This window comes from Molothrus aeneus, chromosome 12 (assembly GCF_037042795.1).
Source record: "Molothrus aeneus isolate 106 chromosome 12, BPBGC_Maene_1.0, whole genome shotgun sequence".
Classification (NCBI taxonomy): domain Eukaryota; kingdom Metazoa; phylum Chordata; class Aves; order Passeriformes; family Icteridae; genus Molothrus; species Molothrus aeneus.
The window spans coordinates 5,920,234-5,941,281 of NC_089657.1; the positions used below are offsets into that span (position 1 = coordinate 5,920,234).

Here is a 21,048-nt window from a genome sequence, read left to right on the forward strand (position 1 = left end):
CACCCCCTCCAGCTCCCTCCCGGCTCAGAGCAAACCCAAACAGGCTTTGGCTGTGCTGGAACGTTCTGCTTGTTTTTCTCAGCGCGGTGGAGCAGAAGAGCGCGCGTTGCGTTTGTTTCCTCACGGCCTTGCTTCGGCAAGGAGCTGCCTGGGGATGGTCCAGATCTCCTGTGGGCACAAGGGGTCTGTGCAAAGTGCTGAGGGGCTGTGCTACTCTGGGGTGTTGAACTGAGGGGCTGGAGGGTGCATCCACCCAGCTCTCCTCTCCCTCTGCGGCCAGAGCTGGTGCTGACCCCAGGGTGAAGAAGTTCCTGAACAAGTGCCATGAGCACAGAGAGTGTGGAAGGGATCACTGCTGACTGCCAGTTACCTTAGCTTGGCACAGAGGTGTTCCAGGTCTGTGTTAGCTGCAGATGAAGTGTCTCTGGGAATGACGTTGGGTATGAACTTGGAAGTTCTGCTGTTTAAGCCAGATCCTCCCATATTCATAAACAAACCCAAATGGACTTGGATGGGCTCCTTAGTTCCTATGATTTCTTTTTTGCTTGAGTTGCTTTCACTCCAGGTTTTTAGTCCTCAGCAAAGGCTGCATCATCCTAGTTGGATAGTCCTTTTCCATGCACATTGGAAAGCCAGAGGTAGAGAGGGGTTAAGGAACTTGCCCAAGGCAGATGAGTCTGTGCCAGAGCTGGGAATAGAAACCAAGAGACTTGGCTCCCACTCCAGGCTCTAATTGCACAATCTCACATTGAAGCCCTGTCATTGTACACTCTTGAGGTAGCACTGGCTGAAGTGAGGCAGGGAAGGCTGTTTCCAGGCTGTGATACCCAAGGAGTGGGGAGAGGAAAGGATACTGGGAGGTGTTGGTTGTGCAAGCACCAATTATTTGTGCTTTAACGCCTGGTTTCGGCAATTGGTTCTAAAATCTGATCTGTCACATTTGAAGCCGACCCAGTGTGAAGTGGTTGGGTGAAATCCAGCCCTTTTCCAGTCAGTGATAAAAGGGAGAGGCAAATTCATAACACCACTGGGTTTTTTGGTGTTTTTTTTTTTTTTCTGCAAAACTCCCTTGTGATGAACAGAGGAACAAAGGCGGGAGAGCCGAGAGGATCCAAGTAGTAACAGTAAGGGTTAAATCACATTTGGGCCCTTACCAAAAGAATGAAAAATAAATTGTAATCAAGCTAGTAAAAGGTTTGTGCTTTGCTGCTTTCATATCACATGCTGTGTATAGGAAAAGTCACAGGCTTTGTTTGAAGTGCAGTGCTTTGAGAGGGTGCAGTGCTTTGCAGCGAACTGTCTGACATTCCCCAGCTGGGACTGGCCCGGGATGGTGTTTGGAGCTGAGAGCTACATTTGGAGTCAGCCCATGTTTGAAGCAAAAGGGGGAGAGGGAGAGAAAAGAGCCAGTTTTTCTGCCTGTGCAAAATAAAGTATCCCTCTCATCTGCCAGCTGCAGCACATGAAAAGCGAGAGGCGAACAGACAGAAGTCACCTGGAAACTGCGAACACAGCTCAAACAAAATAGTTCTTTCCTGTCCTTTTCTTCCCTTCTTCAAGTCTGTCTTCTGGGATGGGTTGGGAGATCTGGCAGGCAGGCCGAGTGGATATATGTTGAGCAACCAAAGCACAAAAATATTAATATTCCAAAAGAAAAAAATAATAAAATGAAAAGACATTGGCTTCTGAAGAGCGTTTCATGTCCAAATCCACTCTGTGCTCTCAGTCCCTTGCAGACTTTGCTGCCCTGTGTAGGGATTGTCAGGTGATTTATAGATTCTCCATGTTCGTTTGTACAAGCCTTCATTTCCTGTTAATTTACAGCCAGATTCATCTCAGCCATCTCAGCTTAGATGAGATCAGAGCTGAACTCGCAGCCCCTGCTTCAGGAGAGCTCCAGAAAATGTGCTCGTGCTTTGCTTTCAGTTATGTCTGTGTTCAGGTACTTTCCTGAGTCAGGCTTGAAAGCACATTTAATGGGTGCTCTTCTTTTGAGGAGGAAAAAAGTATTAAAAATATCTGAACCTTGTGATGCTACTAATCAAGTTAATTGAAAAAAAAAATAGTCGTAGAGGGAAAGAAATTTCCCTTGCCCGTGTTTTTAGTTAATGGAGGTCACAAAATTCTGGGTATAGTGATTTTTCCTGTCTTTTAGTCTCACTGTGCTATAAATTCAGTGTACCACTGTCCTACTAGGTGCATCAGACTTTATTCCCAGCTGTAAATGAATATTGGTCTTTTGGATAGCAGCCACATCATTACCTTTGAAACAGTTGTGGTTGTGGAGACCTGTGTGCAGGTAACCCATGGAATAACCAGTTTGGAGACATAAATTATGACTTTCCTTTGATTTTTTGTGACACCTTGTTGCATTGTATTAGCAGCACACTGCTATAGTGCTGTAAAATTTGTCCTTCGTGTTTTCTGAGCCTGCACTGAATTAATTATCATTTAAACTCTTCAGTCAAAGTAGTGTTTCTGTGCCTGTTTCCCCAGCGTTAAGCAAGGGCCATGTGCTGGCTGTTTAAAGGGTGAGTCTCCCAAGAGCAAATTGTTCTGGGGTTGCAGATTTTCCACTCTTCCTGTTGTGGACACCAGCAAAGGTTGTGGTGAAACAATCTGGTTTCAATAACAGGGAGGGTAAAGGAGCAGATCATGGTGTGGGGAGCAGGTCCCTTGCCATGTGCTGCTGGCATTTTCTGTCCAAGGGAGGTTTTCTTCCAAAGGGGCTTGTCTGAACCTCTGGGAGAGCCTGAAGAGGGGGTGAAGCTGGAGAAGATGGGCTCCTGAACAGCTGGAAGTGCCTGAAAAGCTGTGTCAGACATCCCTCAGTTTTTGTTTCAAAGGGCCGATGCTTTGTCAGGGGAGCTGGAACTCGCATTCAGGAGTGCTTTCACTGGCTGCTCTCCCCTCCTCTGCTCACCCAGTAGGTGTCTGCATGGATTGAGGCACAGGACTTGTCTGAACTCCCTTTACTATCTCTTATTATTCAGCAAGTTCCCAAGTGTCTGGTGAGCGTCTCTGTTTGGAGTGCCTCACTCAGAGCCTTGCCAGTAATATCAGTGACTGCTCTAAATTCACATCAGGCATGTGCTCTGCCTCTTGTGACTAATGCACAATGTATTTCTTTAATTGATTACTGTTCTCTACTGACTCAGGCCAGAAAGGAGTCAGAGGAAAGGACTCAGTGAGGGGGTGATTTTTACTTATACCTTGTTGAGTACAGATGAGGTCTAAAGGTATTTAACTGTTTGGTGGCTGTGGAAGCAAACTGAGGGCAGTTGGTAGGAATTTCTCTAAAGAAAAACCTTGGATTGAATCCCTCAGGCTGTCCTGATCGGGCAGCAAACACAGGGGATCAGTGCAGGTCTGATCCTACAGCTGGTGCTTGGGCACTGCAGAGTTGTCCTAATCCTACAGCAGGACAAAAGTAGCAAAAGATAAGGAAATGCCAGCAAGAATGTTTGCAAGACTTCTTAATTCTGTGTGTTATAAATCACTGTAACACAGTGCAAAGCTGGGAATTTTCTGAAGAATCCTTAGGAATTCAGAATGTTATGTAACTTTTGTTGAGTTTGTATTTAGTTATTTGTTTCCTTCTCTGAAAGTCACATTCTCTGGATAAAGCCTTGGCATGTTGAGCCACTGATCTGCACTCCTTGCCTTTGGGATTTAGAAGCAGCCCTGTAGTCCTGGCATGTAACAAATGCAGTTTGGAAGCGCAGGCTTGTGGGAGAGCCCAGATTAATGGAAGAAAAACTGATGAGTGGAGTCAATAGCTCTGTAGAAGGAAAAAAGTGGAAGCCTGCAGATACCTGTGAGCTGGCTCTAGCCAGAGGAGCAGCGAGGGGATTAGGGAAGAATCTCTCTGGAACGGTTAAAAAGTTAAAGCTGTTAAAAAGTCACCATAACTCTGAGTGTACAAACTCAAGGCCAGCCTGGAGGCGTGCTGCAGACTCGGATATTCATTCTGTTTTTCTAAGAGAACCAAACAGTCCCTTTTTCTGCTCCTGACTGTTGCAGGCATCACAACAGGATCCGCAGCATTGAGGGCAGTGAGCTGCAGCCCTACGTTACCCTGGAAACGCTGGACCTGAGCTTCAATGACATCACGGAAATCCGAAACGGCTGCTTCCCACAGGGACTGCTCATCAAGGAGCTGTGAGTTCTGCTGGCTGGGAACAGCTTTTGTGGAGTTGCCACAGCACAGAAAAGGGCCTCAAACCTTCAGAAAAAGGAGCCATGAGCATAAGAAGTATGGGATTATTTGTCAGGATTTTAAGTGCAAGGGAGAGTGAGAAGGCAGCACGTTGTCACTGTTGTCAGGTTATTTTTGAGTGGTGTTTGGTTTCTGATGTAGCTATAAAGAATGCAGATTATTATTAATTGTGTTGTAAAGAAAAGGTATCTTTCAGGTATCCTACATCCTTCATGTGTAGATGTCTCTATAAAGAATACAGATTATTATTAATTGTGTTGAAGAGAAGAGGTATCTTTAAGGTATCCTGCATCCTTCATGTGTAGGTGTCTTTGCAACTGCAAACCCATGTGCATCTAAAAGAGTGGAGAGAGAACAACCATTTAATCATCAAAGTGGCTTTCTGAATATTGAGAACAGACATGTCTCTGATTATTTGGAGAAAATGGGGTCAAGCAGAATAACACACTCCCACAGGATGTTGCTATTCAGAGAAATATGACATAATCTGTATTTTAGATACCTTTGAAGAGGTGCAGGCAAGTAGTCTGCCTGCATTAAACTTTACACCCAAGTTTGTGTTCCTGGTTGCAAGAGGGTATAAGAGAGTGGTGTTGTGACTGATGTCCTGCAGAAACAGCCCCCTGTGGCTCAGACCAGGATCTAAATAAAAAAGACCTCTGGGACAGCTGCTGAGGGGAAAATGGGGAATGAATAGCATCATCCTGCCCTGGAATAGTCTCCAGTTTCTGGCTTCCACTTCTGATTGCCTTGTTCAAGTAGGAGGATGTCAGGGAGCTCTTTGGAAGTGCCCAGCAATTGTCCACATTCATCACAGGCTCTGGGAAAGACCATTTATGCAGCCAGAAATTCAGCTGGTTTTGAAGCCACCTCTGTAGTTTCACCAGCTTGTCCGGAGACCAACTAAATGCTGATAAAAGGTAATTTCTGACAGAAGCATTCATTTTTCTGCTGTGATTTATTGCAGCTACCTGGGGAGCAACAGAATCAGCACCCTGGAGCCCGGTGCCTTTGACAGCCTGTCCCGGACCCTGCTGACACTCAGGCTGAGTAAAAACAGGATCACTCAGCTTCCTGTCAAGGCCTTCAGGCTGCCCAGGCTAATTCAGCTGTGAGTACAAATGTCGAGTTTAATTAAGCTCAGCCACACTTCATGGAGATAAAATGATCCTGGGGGTGTGCACAGCAAATGTCACCCATCCTCACCTACTGTGTCTGAAATGTAGAATTCACTGTGCAGGAGTTCTCTGCCAGCTCCTAGGAAGACACACTGGGAGAGGGTTTTGTCTTGTAACTCTTGGCTTTTCAGGTCATTATTTGGATCAGGTGGGGAGGGAGGGAGGGAGGAATGCTGCAACAGATATCAGCATCTTTTGCACTTGACAGAGTGAGACAAATCCATTCCCTTGCAAGCTGCTGGTGTCTGTGGTGCAAGAGAGGTTTGCAAGATGTTTCCATTGAGAGGGACAGAACTCAGCTGCTGTGTTAGTGTTTCAGGGCCACACAGGTATCTTTATGTGCCAATAAAAAAGCAATGAGGGAGGGTTGTTAAACTGTGAGGTGATATTTGGGCAGAGAAAATTGCAGCTCAGATGAGTTAACACACACATGGTTGTTGTTCTGCCTGTGTGGGGACACACAGACATCTGTAGCTATAAACATGCTTTATGTGTAAAAAAGTGGCCACTTAATGGCACTTTTCCCTTCTGCTGCTGTTGTAGAAATGGGCCCAGCCTAAGGCTCCTTGCAATCTTTCCATCAAATTTGAAAGACAAAAGGTCCACCTCTGTCTGTTAACATAAAGTCCACAAATGCTGTTGGAACTTGCACCTCTAAGTGTCAACCTCTTGACTGAGAGAGAAATCCTGAAGCCAGGGTGTGCCCAAGGAGAGTGTGTGCATTTGTGTCTGCATACATGCAGGATTTACAGCCAGTTTGGGATGGGATGGGGCACACAGTAGGAAAAGTCTGCTGCCTCTCAGTTGGAAGTTGCTGTCCATTGAGCGAGGGCTTCTAATTCACTGTGTTTGACTGCATCATGTGCAGAATTGTAATGAAAACAACTCAGTCTGTTTAGGAACATGGTTTGCACTGAGAGATGGAGTAATTGGTGCTCTTAATGACTGCCTCAGAGCTGGTTGTTTAACTCTGCAGATAAACATGAATGAATTGCAAGTTACCCAGATTGGTGGGTTGTAGGATTTGTGTACAGTTCTTTTTCTGGCAAAGCCTGTTTCACTAATAGCCCAGGAAGTGCAGTACCACAAGGTACTTTAGGCCTGCAAAATCTTTATTGCTTACTTGACTTTAATTATTCTCAACTTGAGCCCAAGTTCAACATTGTTTTTTTAGGCAGTTGAAAAGTAAGCTTAAAGTCTCTATGGCTTCTTCATCTTTTCCAAAACAAGTTTGGATGTTGTAACCTCCACCATTTTCCTCAACACAAACACTGAATAGGGAGCTATCCTCAGCTTAATCTTGTATGTGTGGGAAAAGTATCAGTTTTAAAAGCTTTAGCTTCCAGCTTTTAGTGCATTGTGTTGAAGTTCTCCACTGACTTAACAGAACTGGATTTTCACCTGGTATGTCTGGGTCAAGCAATCCATAAGACTGATGTTGGTTGGTAAAGAGTGCTGTGATGATATTCATATTGCTATTCAGAAAAAAGATATTGGCAAAATTTAGGGGTCCTTCCCCACCCAGGGAAACTCAAAAGAAATTTAATGAACCAGGCTGGAAACGATTGTATACACAAATATTAAGACTGCATTGTTATTGGAAACACTTTCGCTCTTTATTAGTTTCTGATAGTAGAAAAAAAAAAAGTGACATTTTTCACGGGTCTGAAGGCTTTCCTTTCAGACTTGGCCATAAAGTTTCCTCTTGTGCCCACACTTCTGGGGCACCTGCATGTTTCAGAGCACATTTTAAGTGGGCAATTACAAGTCCTATAAAAACAATAGATTGTAAAGGAAATAATGCCAGTGTTTTGGTTCAAATGGTGTCTGTGCTCGAGGGAGGATGGAGAGCGGGAATTGATGAGAAGGCTCAATGGTTGAAAAGAAATGCAGAGAGAGGAGGGATGAAGAGGAATTGCTGCACTGTGTAATTTCTCTGTAGTGAAAGCCTGTCCCAGGGTGAGTTTGTTTAGGAGATCACACCCAGCTGCCTTCCCTGGATAGCTCTGGGATTGAAGGTTTCCGGTGCTGTTCTGGTGTCTCCTGGGAACCACTGACACAGGAGCTGTTGGCATTGCTGCCCCCATTGTGTGCTGCACAGATGACTGGGTGAGAAAGGGCTGGGCTTTAACCAACTTGTATGGCCTTGGTGATTTCAGGGAGCTGAACCGCAATCGCCTCCGCCTGATTGAAGGGCTGACGTTCCAGGGGCTGGACAGCCTGGAAGTGCTGAAACTGCAGCGCAACAACATCAGCAAACTGACTGATGGGGCTTTCTGGGGCCTGGCCAAAATGCAAGTTCTGTAAGTTGGTGCTGTCACATCCTTCTCTGTATTTTAGCAATGACCCGTGCTGCTTCTTGTGCTCCTTTCTCTGTCCTGCACGCCCAGAGCTGCTGCAGTGGCATTGCCACTTCTCTCTTCACAGAGAAAAGCAAGGCGTAATTTTTCTCAAGAATATTTCTGAGATTCACATTCTCTGAACCTCAGAGAAAGAAAACACAATTCTTATTTTATTTGCTGTGCCTGTGTTTGTGTAAAAGTAGAATGCAATATGGAGATTTTTTATCTAAAGTAATGGTGGTTTATTTACGAGCGTGTGTGTGTCGGGACTGTCAGCTGACAGTCACAAGATTCCCTACAGTTGTGTGCAGAGTTGAGTGCTTGGCAGTAATGTAAAATAGTGTAATATAGTAGAGAATGATATAGTATAATGAAGTAATTAATTAGCCTTCTGATAAGATGGAGTCAGACACATCATTCTCCCCCCTCGTCGGGGTGCCTACAAATTCGATACAGCAGCTTCTCTTTAGCTGACCCACAGTTTGCAAAAGCTCACTGCTTCAGCAGGTGTTCAGTAAAAACAGCACTGTTTTTTAAGCTGTGGAACTATTCCTTTGAAAGTTTGACAGTTTGAATGTTCAGCATTTATCTCAATTGGTCTTTAAATATCTGGCTTCTGCAAATTTGTTTTGGCTGATAAATGGAAACTCTTTGCTGCAGACAGCATCATTCCACCTCATGGGATACTTAGAAACCAAGCTGGCCATTCTAGGTGATGCTTTCTTTCCATCCCAGAAAATAAATTGATTAGTCATTGCAAAGAAATACCTGAAGCTTCCAGCACCCTTGGCTTCCAGATGTGTTTGTGAGGTCCCAGGTGGTGAAGGCAGCAGGTTTCTGGGTCCTGCTGTCACACAACTGAGACTCTGCAAATACAAACTTGAATGGGATGCTTTAAGCCCAGTTTACTTGCAGTGGAGCTTCTCTCTGCAGTCACATCTCCTTGTGGGTATTTCCTTTGTGTGTCCTTGAATTTCTATCTTTGTTTGACAAAAAATGCCCACACATGCATGTGTCCACCTGGGTATGTGGAAAGGTGTGTAGGAATGGCTAAAATCCCAGTTCTTTTTGGAAATGCTTCCATCATTTGACCAGTGCCGCTTATCTGTCAATTCCTTCTGGTTTTTCTCCACAGGCACCTGGAATACAACAGCCTGACAGAAGTGAACAGTGGCTCTCTCTATGGCCTTTCCTCTCTGCACCAGCTCCACCTCAGCAACAACTCCATATCCCGCATCAACCCCGATGGCTGGAGCTTCTGCCAGAAGCTGCATGAGCTGTGAGTTGGTTTCTGTGGTGTTGTGTAATGCTGGTAGGAGAGAGGGGAGTAAGGAATTTTCTCAAGACCTACAGCTCCCACTCTTATCAATCTGTAGAAACGCAGGAACTGCAGGCTCCTAAGTGATGACCTTGTTATTTATGATGTTATGACCTTCAGAGCACCTGGTTAAAACACATTTGTACCAGAAACAAAGGCTAGAACCCACTAAAAGTGCACAGTGCCAAAAGACCTGGAGAGTTTGTGAGCTGTGGCTTGCCAATGTTTTAGCTAGTGAGTTACAAGACTTGTAACTTGCCATATAATAACTATACAGCCTGAAGGAATCTTTGCTTTATCCTCTGTATTTACAAAGAACAACCGTGCTTTCAACCAGCAGAGATTTGGCCCTTTCAAGGCAGTTCTCCTTGTTTCTCCTGTTTACACTTTATCCTTCCTGTGGGGTTCAGTTGTTGAAAAGTAAATACATGGGCTTTGCTCTTCTGAGGTGCTGGGGATACAGCCTGGCAAATGAAGGGCAGCCCCACAAGGGTGTCTTTTGGATCTGTGGCACTGCTTAATGCCTTTTTGAAGAGACAACAGGGATGCTGGCAGTATTTACAGAAGGTGCTGCCATCCCCTCGTGGGACTGTGCAAAGCTTTGCTTTTTACTTTGGTCAACTTGACACTTGGTCAGTGGAGCTGGAATTCATTCTGCTTGGTGCAGGAAATGCTAAACATTGTCAGGGAGTCTCCTATCCACCAAAAAGCAGCTTCCTGCTGCCAGAGGCCTCACTCTGCTCTCACACTGGAGGTTGGTATCTGCCCACCCAGCTGTGAGTCCTGAACCTTTGGGATGTGGGCTCAGAGATGGATACACATGACACATGTAATTTCTTTATGTTAAGAATTAACATGCTAGCCCTGTGGTTTTTCTATTGAACCCAAATTATTTGTTCAGATGTTGGTTATTTTTTGGGGGTGCAAGGAAGTACTTTATTTTTTGTTCTAATTAAATACACACGTGATTGTTGAATTACTTGATTTTTCAAATTGCTGCAGAACTGCCCATGCCTTGCACAATTCAGATCCTCACATGATATTTTGCTAGATTAAGGCAGTGTTAATGGAGAGATCTTCAAGGCAGCAGATCAGAACTGGAACTGTGCTCTGCCTTTGATCTGTTAAAATCTGAAGCATCAAAAAAAGGGGACATCAAGGCACTCACAGCTGAATCCTTGGAACAGCCAAATGCAGATCACTGCACTGCATAGAACCAAGTATCTGGTGCCTGTGCTGAGCTTTATTCCAGCCTGGGTTGGATGGGGTGGGTCAGGCCCACCTGCACCTCCCAGGGCTAATGGCAGAACTCTTTTAGGGAGAGCTGAGCTTGTCTTCTCTACATGACTCTGTCTTGCAAACCCTCAAGGTTTAGTTTGGAGGTTGCTTGTCATGCTGAGTCCTTTTTCTCAGGTATGGATTTAGGATCTCATCCAACAAGCAGTTCTAACGGTGAGCTGTCCTGTCTTAGAAGCAGTAATTGCAGAAACTGGGGTGCAGGATGGGGTAGGTTTGGAAGATGCCTGGTGGTGTGAGGTGGTGTGAGGCACTGGGGTGTGCCTGGCCTGACAGGCAGGGTTGTGCTGCAGTTTGAGGCCACGGCTGAGATGGGGAAAGTGATTGTGTGGGAGTTAGCACAGCCCTGCAAAGTCCTGCAAGCTCTCTCAGGTGCTGCCTTTAGGGTAAAGCTGCTGTAGGGAGCCATCAGATATGAAACTGAAACTCCTGTAGGAGAGATCTGTGCTGAAATGCCAGGGTGAGGAAAGGAAGCCATGGACACATCCAGACTGACTCGTGCACTTTGTTGGTGGTTTCATTCCTGATTGAAAGATCCTTGCTCACCTCCCCTCTTGCTAAATCTGCTGGGTTTCAGTTACCTGAAAACACTGTGGCTGTACAGGGAATGAATTTCAGTCTTCTAAGGAGGGTGTTGATCATCTGAAGGAGGAGTTATCTCATTCAGTTGCTGGGACAAAATGTGAACCCAAGGCTCTGGGCTGATGTAAGAGCTGACAAGGAAAGAAAGCTCTTGCCTTGTTCTGAGCATGAGAAAGGGCTGATTGTATTCACCAGTCAGGTGCTGGAGCGTCAGCATCATGGAAAAACCACAGTGGGAGCAGAGGATTTCATCAGAGGTAAATGGTGACTTGGCTGCTGGGTCTTTCCTTTTTACCTGTAGCTTGGTCAGGGGGAGTGAAGTGTCTTAGAGGTACCTGATCCAGAACAGGCTGGCAGCAGCAGCTCCAGTTGCACAATAGGGTTCTGGTTAACCCCATTCTGCACCAATTCTGGCATGGTGCTCAAAATCTCCTACTTCTCACCAGGCTGGAAGGGCTGTGTAGACAAACGTTGCCATTGATTCATGCCAGTGATTTCTCACTGGTAGAGATGCCAAGCTTGGTGAAGCAGCAGAGATCTCTCAACCAGATCACCCACACTGCTGAGCTGAGGGGGGAAACCTGAGGTTTTGCAAATTGGGCCTGGGGCAGGAAGCAGAGCCCTGGAGAGCTGAAGAAGCCACTGCCAGGTGCAATAGCTCCTGAAACTTTGCATGTGTGACACCATTGAGAGTCACCACGTCCTGCTGCTGTCTGTCCATCTTGGGGTGACATCCAAACAAACAGAGGGAACATGCCTTCACCAGTTGTGGCAGGAACTCCTGTATGTGGATTCAAAAGGAACTATTTCTTTTCTCAGCCAGGTTTAGGATTACTTTTGAACAACTTTTTTTTTTTTTAAGCCAAATTCTTTAATAGCAGGTGAGGACATAATTTTGACCAGATGCCAGTTCTTCATAACTAACACTATAGCTTCTTTAGGAGTGAAAGTATGTTGTCCCATACCTTCAAACTCATTAATCTTTGCTGAATTTTTTCCAGAGCTTGCCCTCTGCCCACTCACACAGCTAAAAGATAGAGAGCCCCTTTGCCAAGTAAATGACACTCTCAGTGCTCTGGAGTATGTGTCTGTTTGGACTTTGGTTTTGGCTTTGCAGTGAATTTCATGCAAGCCCTAGACACATTTTTAAGCAGACTCATTAACAGGCAGTGCTAGAAGAGGAATTTGGAGGTTTGGAACTCCGTGAATTTTTTTTTTTCTTGTCTGTACAGTGAAGAATTTCAGTGCTTGCTCAAAGCTGTTTCACTTTTTCAAAAGTTGAGCAGCCCAAACCCTCACATCTTTTGAAGTGAGTGGCACTCCCAGGTCACCGAGGAGGTGGTTTTCAAAATCTGGTGCCTGCTGCTATTCTCATTTGAGAATCCAGGCTGGCCTTCCACAGTAAAGCAGGGCTTTATTCTGGATAGAAGGTGGTTGCACAGTGTGTGGGGTGGCTGCAGCAGATCCCAAGGCTTGCCCTCAGTGTCACATCTCCAAAGCCTCATCCACACCTTGCTGGGAGAGAAAAGCAGCTGCCTTCCTGCCAGCTTCCAGACTGCAACAGGAGCAGTGCTGAAAAAAATCCTCCCAGACCAGAGATAATGCAGGCAAGGGGAAGAGATAGGTGGAAAACTAAGGAAAAAAAAAAAAACAACAACCCCAACCCTCCAATAGTCTCTTGTAAGTGGAGAGGATTTAAGGCAAACTGTGCTCCTTGACAAAGGGGAGTGGGAGGAAGGAAAGGTGGCTGGTTTACAGCAGACACCTCCTTTCTGTGGGTGAAAGGAAGCATTCAATTGCCTTGTGGTGAAATGCTTTTGGCTCTGCACTGGGGTGGAGCCCAGGCACCCACACCCAGAGCCTGGGGCTGGCTGTGCACAAGTGCAGAATGATAAGGCACCTCCTGAGCACAGCAGCCTGCACCCTGCCAAGAGGCTGTGTGAGCTCCAAAATCCATCAGTGTGACATCACTCTGCACCTCACAGGGCGTGGGCAGCAGGGCCTGCTGCTCCTGTGAGCCTCAGAGGGAGAGGGGATTGAGCACAGCCAAGGCTCCCAGCCCCTCACCCAGCTGCAGGGGAGGCAGGGGAGCTCTCCCTGCTGGAGCTGACAGAGCCTGTGTGCTGGGCTGCTGCTCTCAGTCACTCCTGGGGCAGCCTCTCTCTGTAGCCTGCACAGAAAATTGCCCCAGAGCTGGGTACCAGCTGCCTCCTGCTCCTTGGTGTCCCCCATGGGTGTTTTGGGGCAATACCTGCAATCAATCCTATTTCCTCACCCCCCCCCCCAGTGCATCACCTCGTGTCAGGTGGCTCTGGGAGGCAGGCACTGCTTGGCACAGAGCAGTTTGGAAAATACCAGATGGATTGACAAGAGCTGTTTGTTGCATTTTTTTTTTCCCTTCAGGATTCTCTCCTACAACAACCTGACCAGGCTGGATGAGGGAAGCCTGGCAGACCTTGGGGGGCTGCACGTGCTGAGGCTGAGCCACAATTCCATCAACCACATTGCAGAAGGTGCTTTCAGGGGACTCAAAAACCTCCGTGTCCTGTAAGTTGCTCTCAGCTTTTGTCAGTCCACACCCATGTTCCCTCCCTCCACAGTTTGTGTTCTGCCACATGGTTCTGCTTTGTGAAGATGCTTTGGGTGCCCATGTCTGGCAGTTTCAGGTTCCTGAAGCCACCTCAGCTGACCAAAAATCCCTGAGGTCTCATTCCTGCAGCTAATAGCAGTATTTCTCTTGCTATCACATTGATTTTAATTGAAATTCTTAGAAAAGCTTGGTTTCTTTTGGGTCATTCTGCACTCAGAAGGAGCAGGGATGATTCCTTCTCCTGACAACACTGGAAATTTGAATATCCTCTTAAATGTGCTATTGATCACTTCTGTGGTGTTTCTTTTTTTTAAAAAAAACTGAATATTAATATAAAATTGTGAATAAATATAAAATTATTATTATTATTATTGTAAGATGATGTTAAGAAAAAAAGCAATTGGAAAACAAAGAAATGTAGAGGTTGGGCTTGGCATCTGACTGTACCAGAAGTGTAACAACACATGAAGCTTCACCCAGCCTTCAGTCCAGTCATAGAAATAAGAAGCTTTTGCAGGTAACATGCAAGTAAACAGAAGTTTTTAATTCAGTTTGGCCCATGAAACATTGTGTGCTATGATTTTCGTGGGAAACCCTGAAAAACCAAAAAGTTGCCAAGGGCAAAGTTTCATGTGCCCTAGTACTGAATTGCAGAAATGATCCATCCAGTGCTGGCTGGGGCCATTTACCACAGACTTTTATTTTAAAACCACTGACACAATAAAATACCTGGAAATATGACACTGGAAATGAGGTTGCCTAGTCCAAATAGCAGCTTGGAAGGTTTTGGGAGCAGTAGAGCCCATGAGACAGATCAGTGTGGCCTCTGTGGGGTGCAGTTGTGTTGTGTTTGTGGGACCCCCGAGGAGGGAAGGAAGGAATGATTAATTTGATTCCATGTTCTTAGAAGGCTAGTTTATTATTTTATGATCTATATTATATTAATGAATACTATACTAAACTGTACTAAAGAATAGAGAAAGGATATAGACAGGAGGTTAAAAAGATACTAATGAAGACTTGTGACTCTCCTCAGGGTCCAACACAGCTTGGCCCCAATTGGCCATTGAGTCAAAACAAAGCAGAAACCAATGAAACAGTCACCTGTGGGTAAACAATGTCTAAACACATTCTAAAGCAGCAAAACACAGCAAAGCAAATCAGATAGTTATTGTTTTCCTTTTCCTCTGAGGCTTCTCAGCTTCCCAGGAGAAGAATCCTGGGCAAAGGGATTTTTTCAGAGAATGTGACTGTGACAGGGTTGTAGCATTGTACCATTGCACACCGAGAGCTGTGTGAGACTGAAGCACATCTGGGCTTGCCTTGTGAGCGTCAGAAGATGGGGGATGCAGTTCCATGGCTGCAGCCGTGTTCTGTCTCCTCGCTGGCTGCTCTCCTGCTCTCTCTGGGAGCTGCAGGCCCAGCACCTTCATCTGGCTCACCACAGAGTTCTCACAGCCCCTGTGACAGCACCAGACACGTTCCCAGGCTGCTTGGGTTCAGCAAACTGATTTAGTTCTTCCTTGCAAAGAAAAAAAACCACACTTTGATACTTTTATTCCTCTTGAGAAGCCCATTGTGGCCTGAGTCATTAAAAGGAAATGGGAACAGAAAAATGTCCCCTCTCTACAGTACTTTTTGCATCTTACTCTTTTCTTTATTGAAGTTCATAGTGAAGGAAGTGACTGGAAAGTGAGTTTGGGTTTTGTTTGCTTTTTTTAAACTTAAGCCAAAGCCTTTCAGGCCCTGGGCATTGAGAACGGGCCCTCTCTGAGGCAGCTGTCAAGACCGGAACTAAAGGTTTCCAAAGAAAAATGGAGGGGAAGGGAAGCTGCTCCTTCTCTTTGCTCTGCACTGAATGTGGAGCCTCTTTTATGTCCAGGGCAGAGGGGGGGAGGTGGAGAGGGAGTGTGTGAGCGAGCTCTAATTTAATAAAGAGAAAGGCCTATTGGGTCCTGCACCTGGTGAAAAAGAGCTGAGCATGCTTTAATTATGGGCTATTGTTGGGGAGCCTTTGGTGGGTGTGAAACTGCTGAAATGTGGAGCTATTCAAATAGAGGTCAGGCCCGGAGACCTCTGAGCACAATGATTAACAAGGCTGCGAGCATTCAAGCTCAGCCAGCCAGAAAGAATAGGAAATTGGCAACAGGGGCTGGGAGAGGAGTTGGGATACAAAGAGAGCTGGGCCAAAATACCCCACTCTTTTTTTCTCCCTCTCTCTATTTTCACTCATTTGTTAAAAAGGTTTTTTATTCCTCCTTTCTAACACTAAACCTTTGAGTTGCCACTGGGTGAACAAGCAATACCATTTTCTTTCCCTTTTTCAAGAAAGCACAATGTGTGGCAGTCAATTAATAAAAGTGTGTGTCAGAGCTCCTACAGGCTGTTCCCACTTGTCTGTCTGTGCCATGGGAAAGGCTTTGCTGCTCCAAAGACCAGTAGCCCGTGGTGAAACTGAAGAGGAGAAGTGTCTGAGAAGGGATTTTCCCTTAAAAAACAAACAGAACAAGGGACATGGGCTTGGCAAGCCTAGGGAAAATGTAGAAACTGAGCTCCAGGAGGATGGATTTGCTCCTGTCCCACTAGGATGGTGCTGGAAATGCCAGCACATCAAAGCATTCTCCTGGACTCATCTCTTTGGCCACCACAGCATCCTGTGTGCCCACAGCCCACGGGGATATGGAGTTTTTGTCCATGCCTTTGGCACAGAGCAGCCCCACAGATCACCCTGACATCCACAGTGATGCTGGCTAAGGCCAGGGCTCTCCAGGGATGTGAGATTCAGGTCTCAGGCTTAAGCCAGCTGAGAAACAGGAATTGTGGCTTTTGGCCATCTCCCTTCACATCTTTAGTTCACCCTAAAGCAGAGAAAGGAGCAAAGACTGAGCCAGCTGAGGGAAAACATTCCCGTATTGAAACTGGGCTTTCTCTTAAATTTGTTTTCCCTTCCTCTGATTTACTGTGTATTTGTGCTGTCCAGAAGCCACGCTGTGTTGCCTGTGTCTGGAGTGTTGCAAAATGCAGGGGGACTCGGTTTTTCTTTATTTGGTCTTAATATTTTTTTATCTGGAAACGTTCTGATAATCGTCTTCAAAAGGTGTGAAAGGAGTACCTGAGGGCTCAGGGGTTATCTGGATGGTGAAGTTTGCTTTGGTGCTGTGTTTTGCCAGGTTTTAAATCAGAGTGATGTAACAAAACCAACAAAGCCTATTTAGTGTTTCTTTCTTTTTACTTAACATTGGAAATGATGAATTTCTGTCTGTGATGCTGGGTATTCATTGCTAGCTGGATTTAAAAGCTGGGAGGGAAAGATTTCTAAACACTCTGTTTAAACAGCTTTTGTGGATCTCTCTGTTTGTTCTGTGTGCTTGTTTTTCTTTAGACCTCTTTGACTCTTGTAATTGATGGTCAATTTGAAAGCCAAAAGAAGCTAACTCTGAAAAAGGAATTCTCTTGGGTTTTTTTTCAAATGGTTATACAGAGTTAGGCTGGTGTGGTGATGCTGGCACTCCCCTTTGTTGAGTTTTCAAGTTCATTGCCAGAAAAAATGCAGCTTTGTAGAAAATACACCAAATCATCTTCCTAAGATTCAGCTATAGACAAATATATACACTGGAATACCCAAAGTGATCTTATTTCATGGTAGTAGCATTTAAGGACAGCTGTTTGTTTCAGTTTAATTTTGGCACTTTATTTTCACTTTCCTCCTGTTTGGATGTGCTGAACTAGAAAAGGACAGAAACCTGCTTGGTAAAAAGTAGCTGTCTCAAAGGATTTTAGCTAGGAGTGAGCCAGAGCTCTGGAATGCACCATTCCAGGGCAGGAGAAGTGATTGGTGCTGCTTTGCTGCAGGACTCTGCATTTTCTGATAACTGTCAGGAGAAAATGGGAGGCTCTCATGTGCCTCAGGATTCTTTAATATAATATAGATCATAAAATAATAAATTAGCCTTCTAGGAACATAGCTTCCTCCACTTGTTTGTAACAGTGGCATTGGGACCCAGGTGCTGATTCTGAGCTCTCTCTTGTGTTCTCCCCAGGGAACTGGACCACAACGACATTTCAGGCACAATAGAAGATACCAATGGAGCCTTTACAGGCCTGGAAAACCTGAGCAAGCTGTGAGTATCTCTGGGCTTGGATTCTGCAAGCCAGTTTTGTTGTGTGCCTGTGTGGGGTTGGGTCTGTCCCTTTTTATGCAGCCTGCCTCACCTTGGAACAAGACAAAAATCAGCAGAAAATCTGAGCTGTGGTAGTTTTGCAGGCTCACTGCAAGAGTGCAAATGTGGTTTTTAAGCAGGTATGAGGCAATTATTTCCTTTCAAAATGGTGAGCAGACAGTGCCACACACTGCAGTTCAGACACAGAGAGGAATTTGAGCTGTTTTCACGTATAAAACTCAGCACAACCATTCCTCACTTCTAAAAGAAACAAGCAACAAAACCGACCCCTTGCAGTGTGCAGCGAGGCACTGATTGATGCAGCAAATAACAATAAACAGAAGAGAAAAATCTCCCCACTTCCTGCTACAGCAGAGGATTGAAACAGGATTCCTTTCTGTGGGATACTCTTTCTGAGAGTGATCTTTTGGGCTCAGTTCCATGTGCAGTGACAATAAAAGGCACCATGGGGCACAGGCTCTTGAAGAGATAAAAAGGCTCCCGAGGCAAGCATGCGCCTTGCGAATGTTTATGGCTTGCTCGGCCTTGGCCAGGATTTTCACATTGCTCTCTGCAATCCCTGTCCCATCTGAAGCAGGGGGATATAAATCAGCCCTGTCAGAGGAGCCTCTGATGGCTTGTGACAAATCAAGAGTCTCTCTCTAATCATTACCTCTTGCCTTTGTTGAAGTTCCCAGTGCCCCCCCTGCGCCGCTGTCTGTGCTGCTGGGATGGCACAGCCAGAGGTGCAGTAAAAGCACCTCGATGGAGAGCAGATGGCTGCAATGAATCCTGGCAGGAGGAGGGACATTGTCACGCTCTCATCTGAGACTCCTGGGGCAGAGGGACAGGCAGGGATTGTGGGGAGACAAATCCGGAATCACAGACAGAGATGGCATTTCACTGCTGCTGAGGGGAGTCGCTGCAGAGGGGCCCAAGCTGCAGCTGCAAGTAAAGTGGGGCAGAAGGCAGAGCAGGATTTAAGGACAGGGGGAGCCAGGCAGGGAAGCAGAGGCAGTGTGGGGGTGAGAGAGAAGTGAGTAAGAACTGCTGTGCATGCAGAGTCAGGGAATCTTCCCATGACTGCCAGAAAAGAGGCAGAGGAGCAGATGTGGTGGGTAGAAGAGTTCTTGGCTGCTTGACTGAAGTGTTTGGTTTGTCTGAAGAAACCAGTGAGAGCATGTGAGCAGCTGGAAGGGTGATGGGAGCAGAGACTGTGTCCAGTGGGATTTGCAGGCTCTAAGGATTGTGAGTCTGTAGTGCTGCTTTGACAGGGAGAGAAGGAAAGGAGCAGAGAGAGCTGTCCTGGTGGTGCATCCCTCCAACAGGGCCACAGGCATGGGAGCAAAACTAGTGGTCCCCAGTGATTAGGATATGTTAGAAATGCTGGGTGCAGATAACAGGAGAGTGGTGAAAAGTCCAGAGGGGACAGCATGGAAGGAAAGAGCTCAGCAAAAGGATTGCCTTGGAAAGCAGGAGCAGTGAGCCCTGATGAGCTGTGGGGGTCAGGCAGAGGCCAGGAGGAGCAGCAAGGAGCAGGAGGAGGAAGGATGGGAGCAGGGGCAGCCTGTGGGGTTTTGTGCTGGGAGCTCTGGGTGCAGCAGCTTTTGCTGTCCCCTGTGAAATGCCCTGGCCTGATGTGATGTTCATCACCCAGCACAAGGAGCCCCTCCAGAACATGGCTGGTTTGGGCTGCTGGTAGCCAAGGATGCACTGAGGGTTTGTGCAAGTCCAAGGCAGTTTGGTTTATATCTTTATTTCCTTTGTTGACTGATGCCTGTCACTGCACACGGACTCAGGCCAGCTCTGAGGCTGCCTGAGGGATGTGTGCAGGGAGGGTTTGTGCAGGGGATTGCAGCACATCTCTGAGCATGTGGATTAGGTTGGTTTGGGGCAGACAGGAGTGGTTTAATTACCTGCTGTGGGACAGACAGCTTGCTGGGATTGTTCACTGTCAGCCAGAATGTAAGGCTAAAAAACGCTCAGAACATGAAATTATTTTATTATTACTTGTTTTTGCAGCATTTTGAGAATACTTGTGAGTGGTCACTTTTAGAGGGATCTCTTCAGAAGTGTTTTAGCTTATCAGCACATAAATCCCAAACTGATGATTTCTAAGGCTGAAGTGGGTATCAGGATTTCTTTTGGAAAATAAAAGATCAGCCCTTTCAGCAAACATTTCACTGTGTGATTTAGGGCCTGTGTTTAAACCGTCAGCCTCTTTAAATGCATTAGCATACAAAAAATAAATGGGCACTTCAGAGGAGACCTTCCAATGAATTAATAATCACCTCAGCTCTGTGGAGATTGCCTTAAAAGCCCTTCCCCTTTGATCTGGCACAGATTAGCCTCTGAAAGGATTTAGCACAGAGAGGGTTGTTCGCTGACATGAAGGTGTTAAACAGAGATGGAGAGAGGCCAGTCACTTTAGCCTTCCCTGAATTATATATGAAGCTCTCCAGGATGGAGAGCACAGGCCTAAATTAAAATGTTGCTTGAAGAAAGAGGGAGTTGAGAAGCACTGGAGCATAAAAAGCAGCGGTGGAATCACTGCGGAGCAAGGAGGTTCCTAATTATTCAAGCTGCTAAATGTAACCAGCTTTTTGATGGCTCACTCAGCGAGGTCTTCCTGCAGGTGCAAAACTGGCTGGAGGAGAAAAGGCTGCAATGAATTGTGTGCTTGGCATGTAATGACACTGGTGCAGTCTCCAGGAGAGCTTGTGCTTGGCTCTGCCCCTGGAGGAGGTTCAGGCCAGCAGTGGGATGGCTGATTGTGGCTGTGTTCTGCTGCCTTCACATTCCAGCCTTCCACAGCCCTTTGATGGGGGCCTCTAGGTTCAAACTCTCAGATTTGTAGAGGCACTTAATTGAATTAGTTGCAAGGAGTAATGAGTTTGCTGAGGCCTGACTTGTTATGTGTGTTAGGTATTTCTCATGTCCAGGCATCGAGCTGTGTGCACCTACACAAGTGCTGTAGTTATATATTCCCTTCCCCAGATGCACTCCTTATCTCTGCACAGATAACTAAACAGATATCAGCAGTGTCTCCAATTTTCAAAGACCAAAATCCACTGAACAGTGATAGAAATCTGCAGCTATCAAACCCAAGCTCAGCATAATTTTTTTAATTTAGTTTTTTTCAGCAGCAGTTGCCCATCTAACTTGCATTAGAATCATAAAGGTTGGAAAAGATCATTAGGATCATCAAGTCCAACCATTAACCTAGCACCATCACCATGTTCATCATTAAACCATGTCCTGAAGTGCCACATCCACATGTTTTTGAACGACTCCAAGAAAAGTGACTCTGCCACTTCCCTGGGCAGTCTGTTCAATGCTTACAACCCTTTCTCTGAAGAAATT

At 45.9% G+C, this 21,048-nt stretch overlaps 1 protein-coding gene across 1 annotated transcript in view; it reads left to right on the forward strand.

Moving 5' to 3' along the window:
• Positions 1-21,048, forward strand: part of LRIG1 (leucine rich repeats and immunoglobulin like domains 1) — a 94,068-nt gene that overhangs the window by 53,852 nt on the left and 19,168 nt on the right. Inside the window, 6 exon segments of the mRNA XM_066558350.1 lie at positions 4,024-4,161; positions 5,187-5,330; positions 7,557-7,700; positions 8,875-9,018; positions 13,339-13,482; positions 17,566-17,646. Coding sequence (XP_066414447.1) covers positions 4,024-4,161; positions 5,187-5,330; positions 7,557-7,700; positions 8,875-9,018; positions 13,339-13,482; positions 17,566-17,646 — 795 coding nt within the window.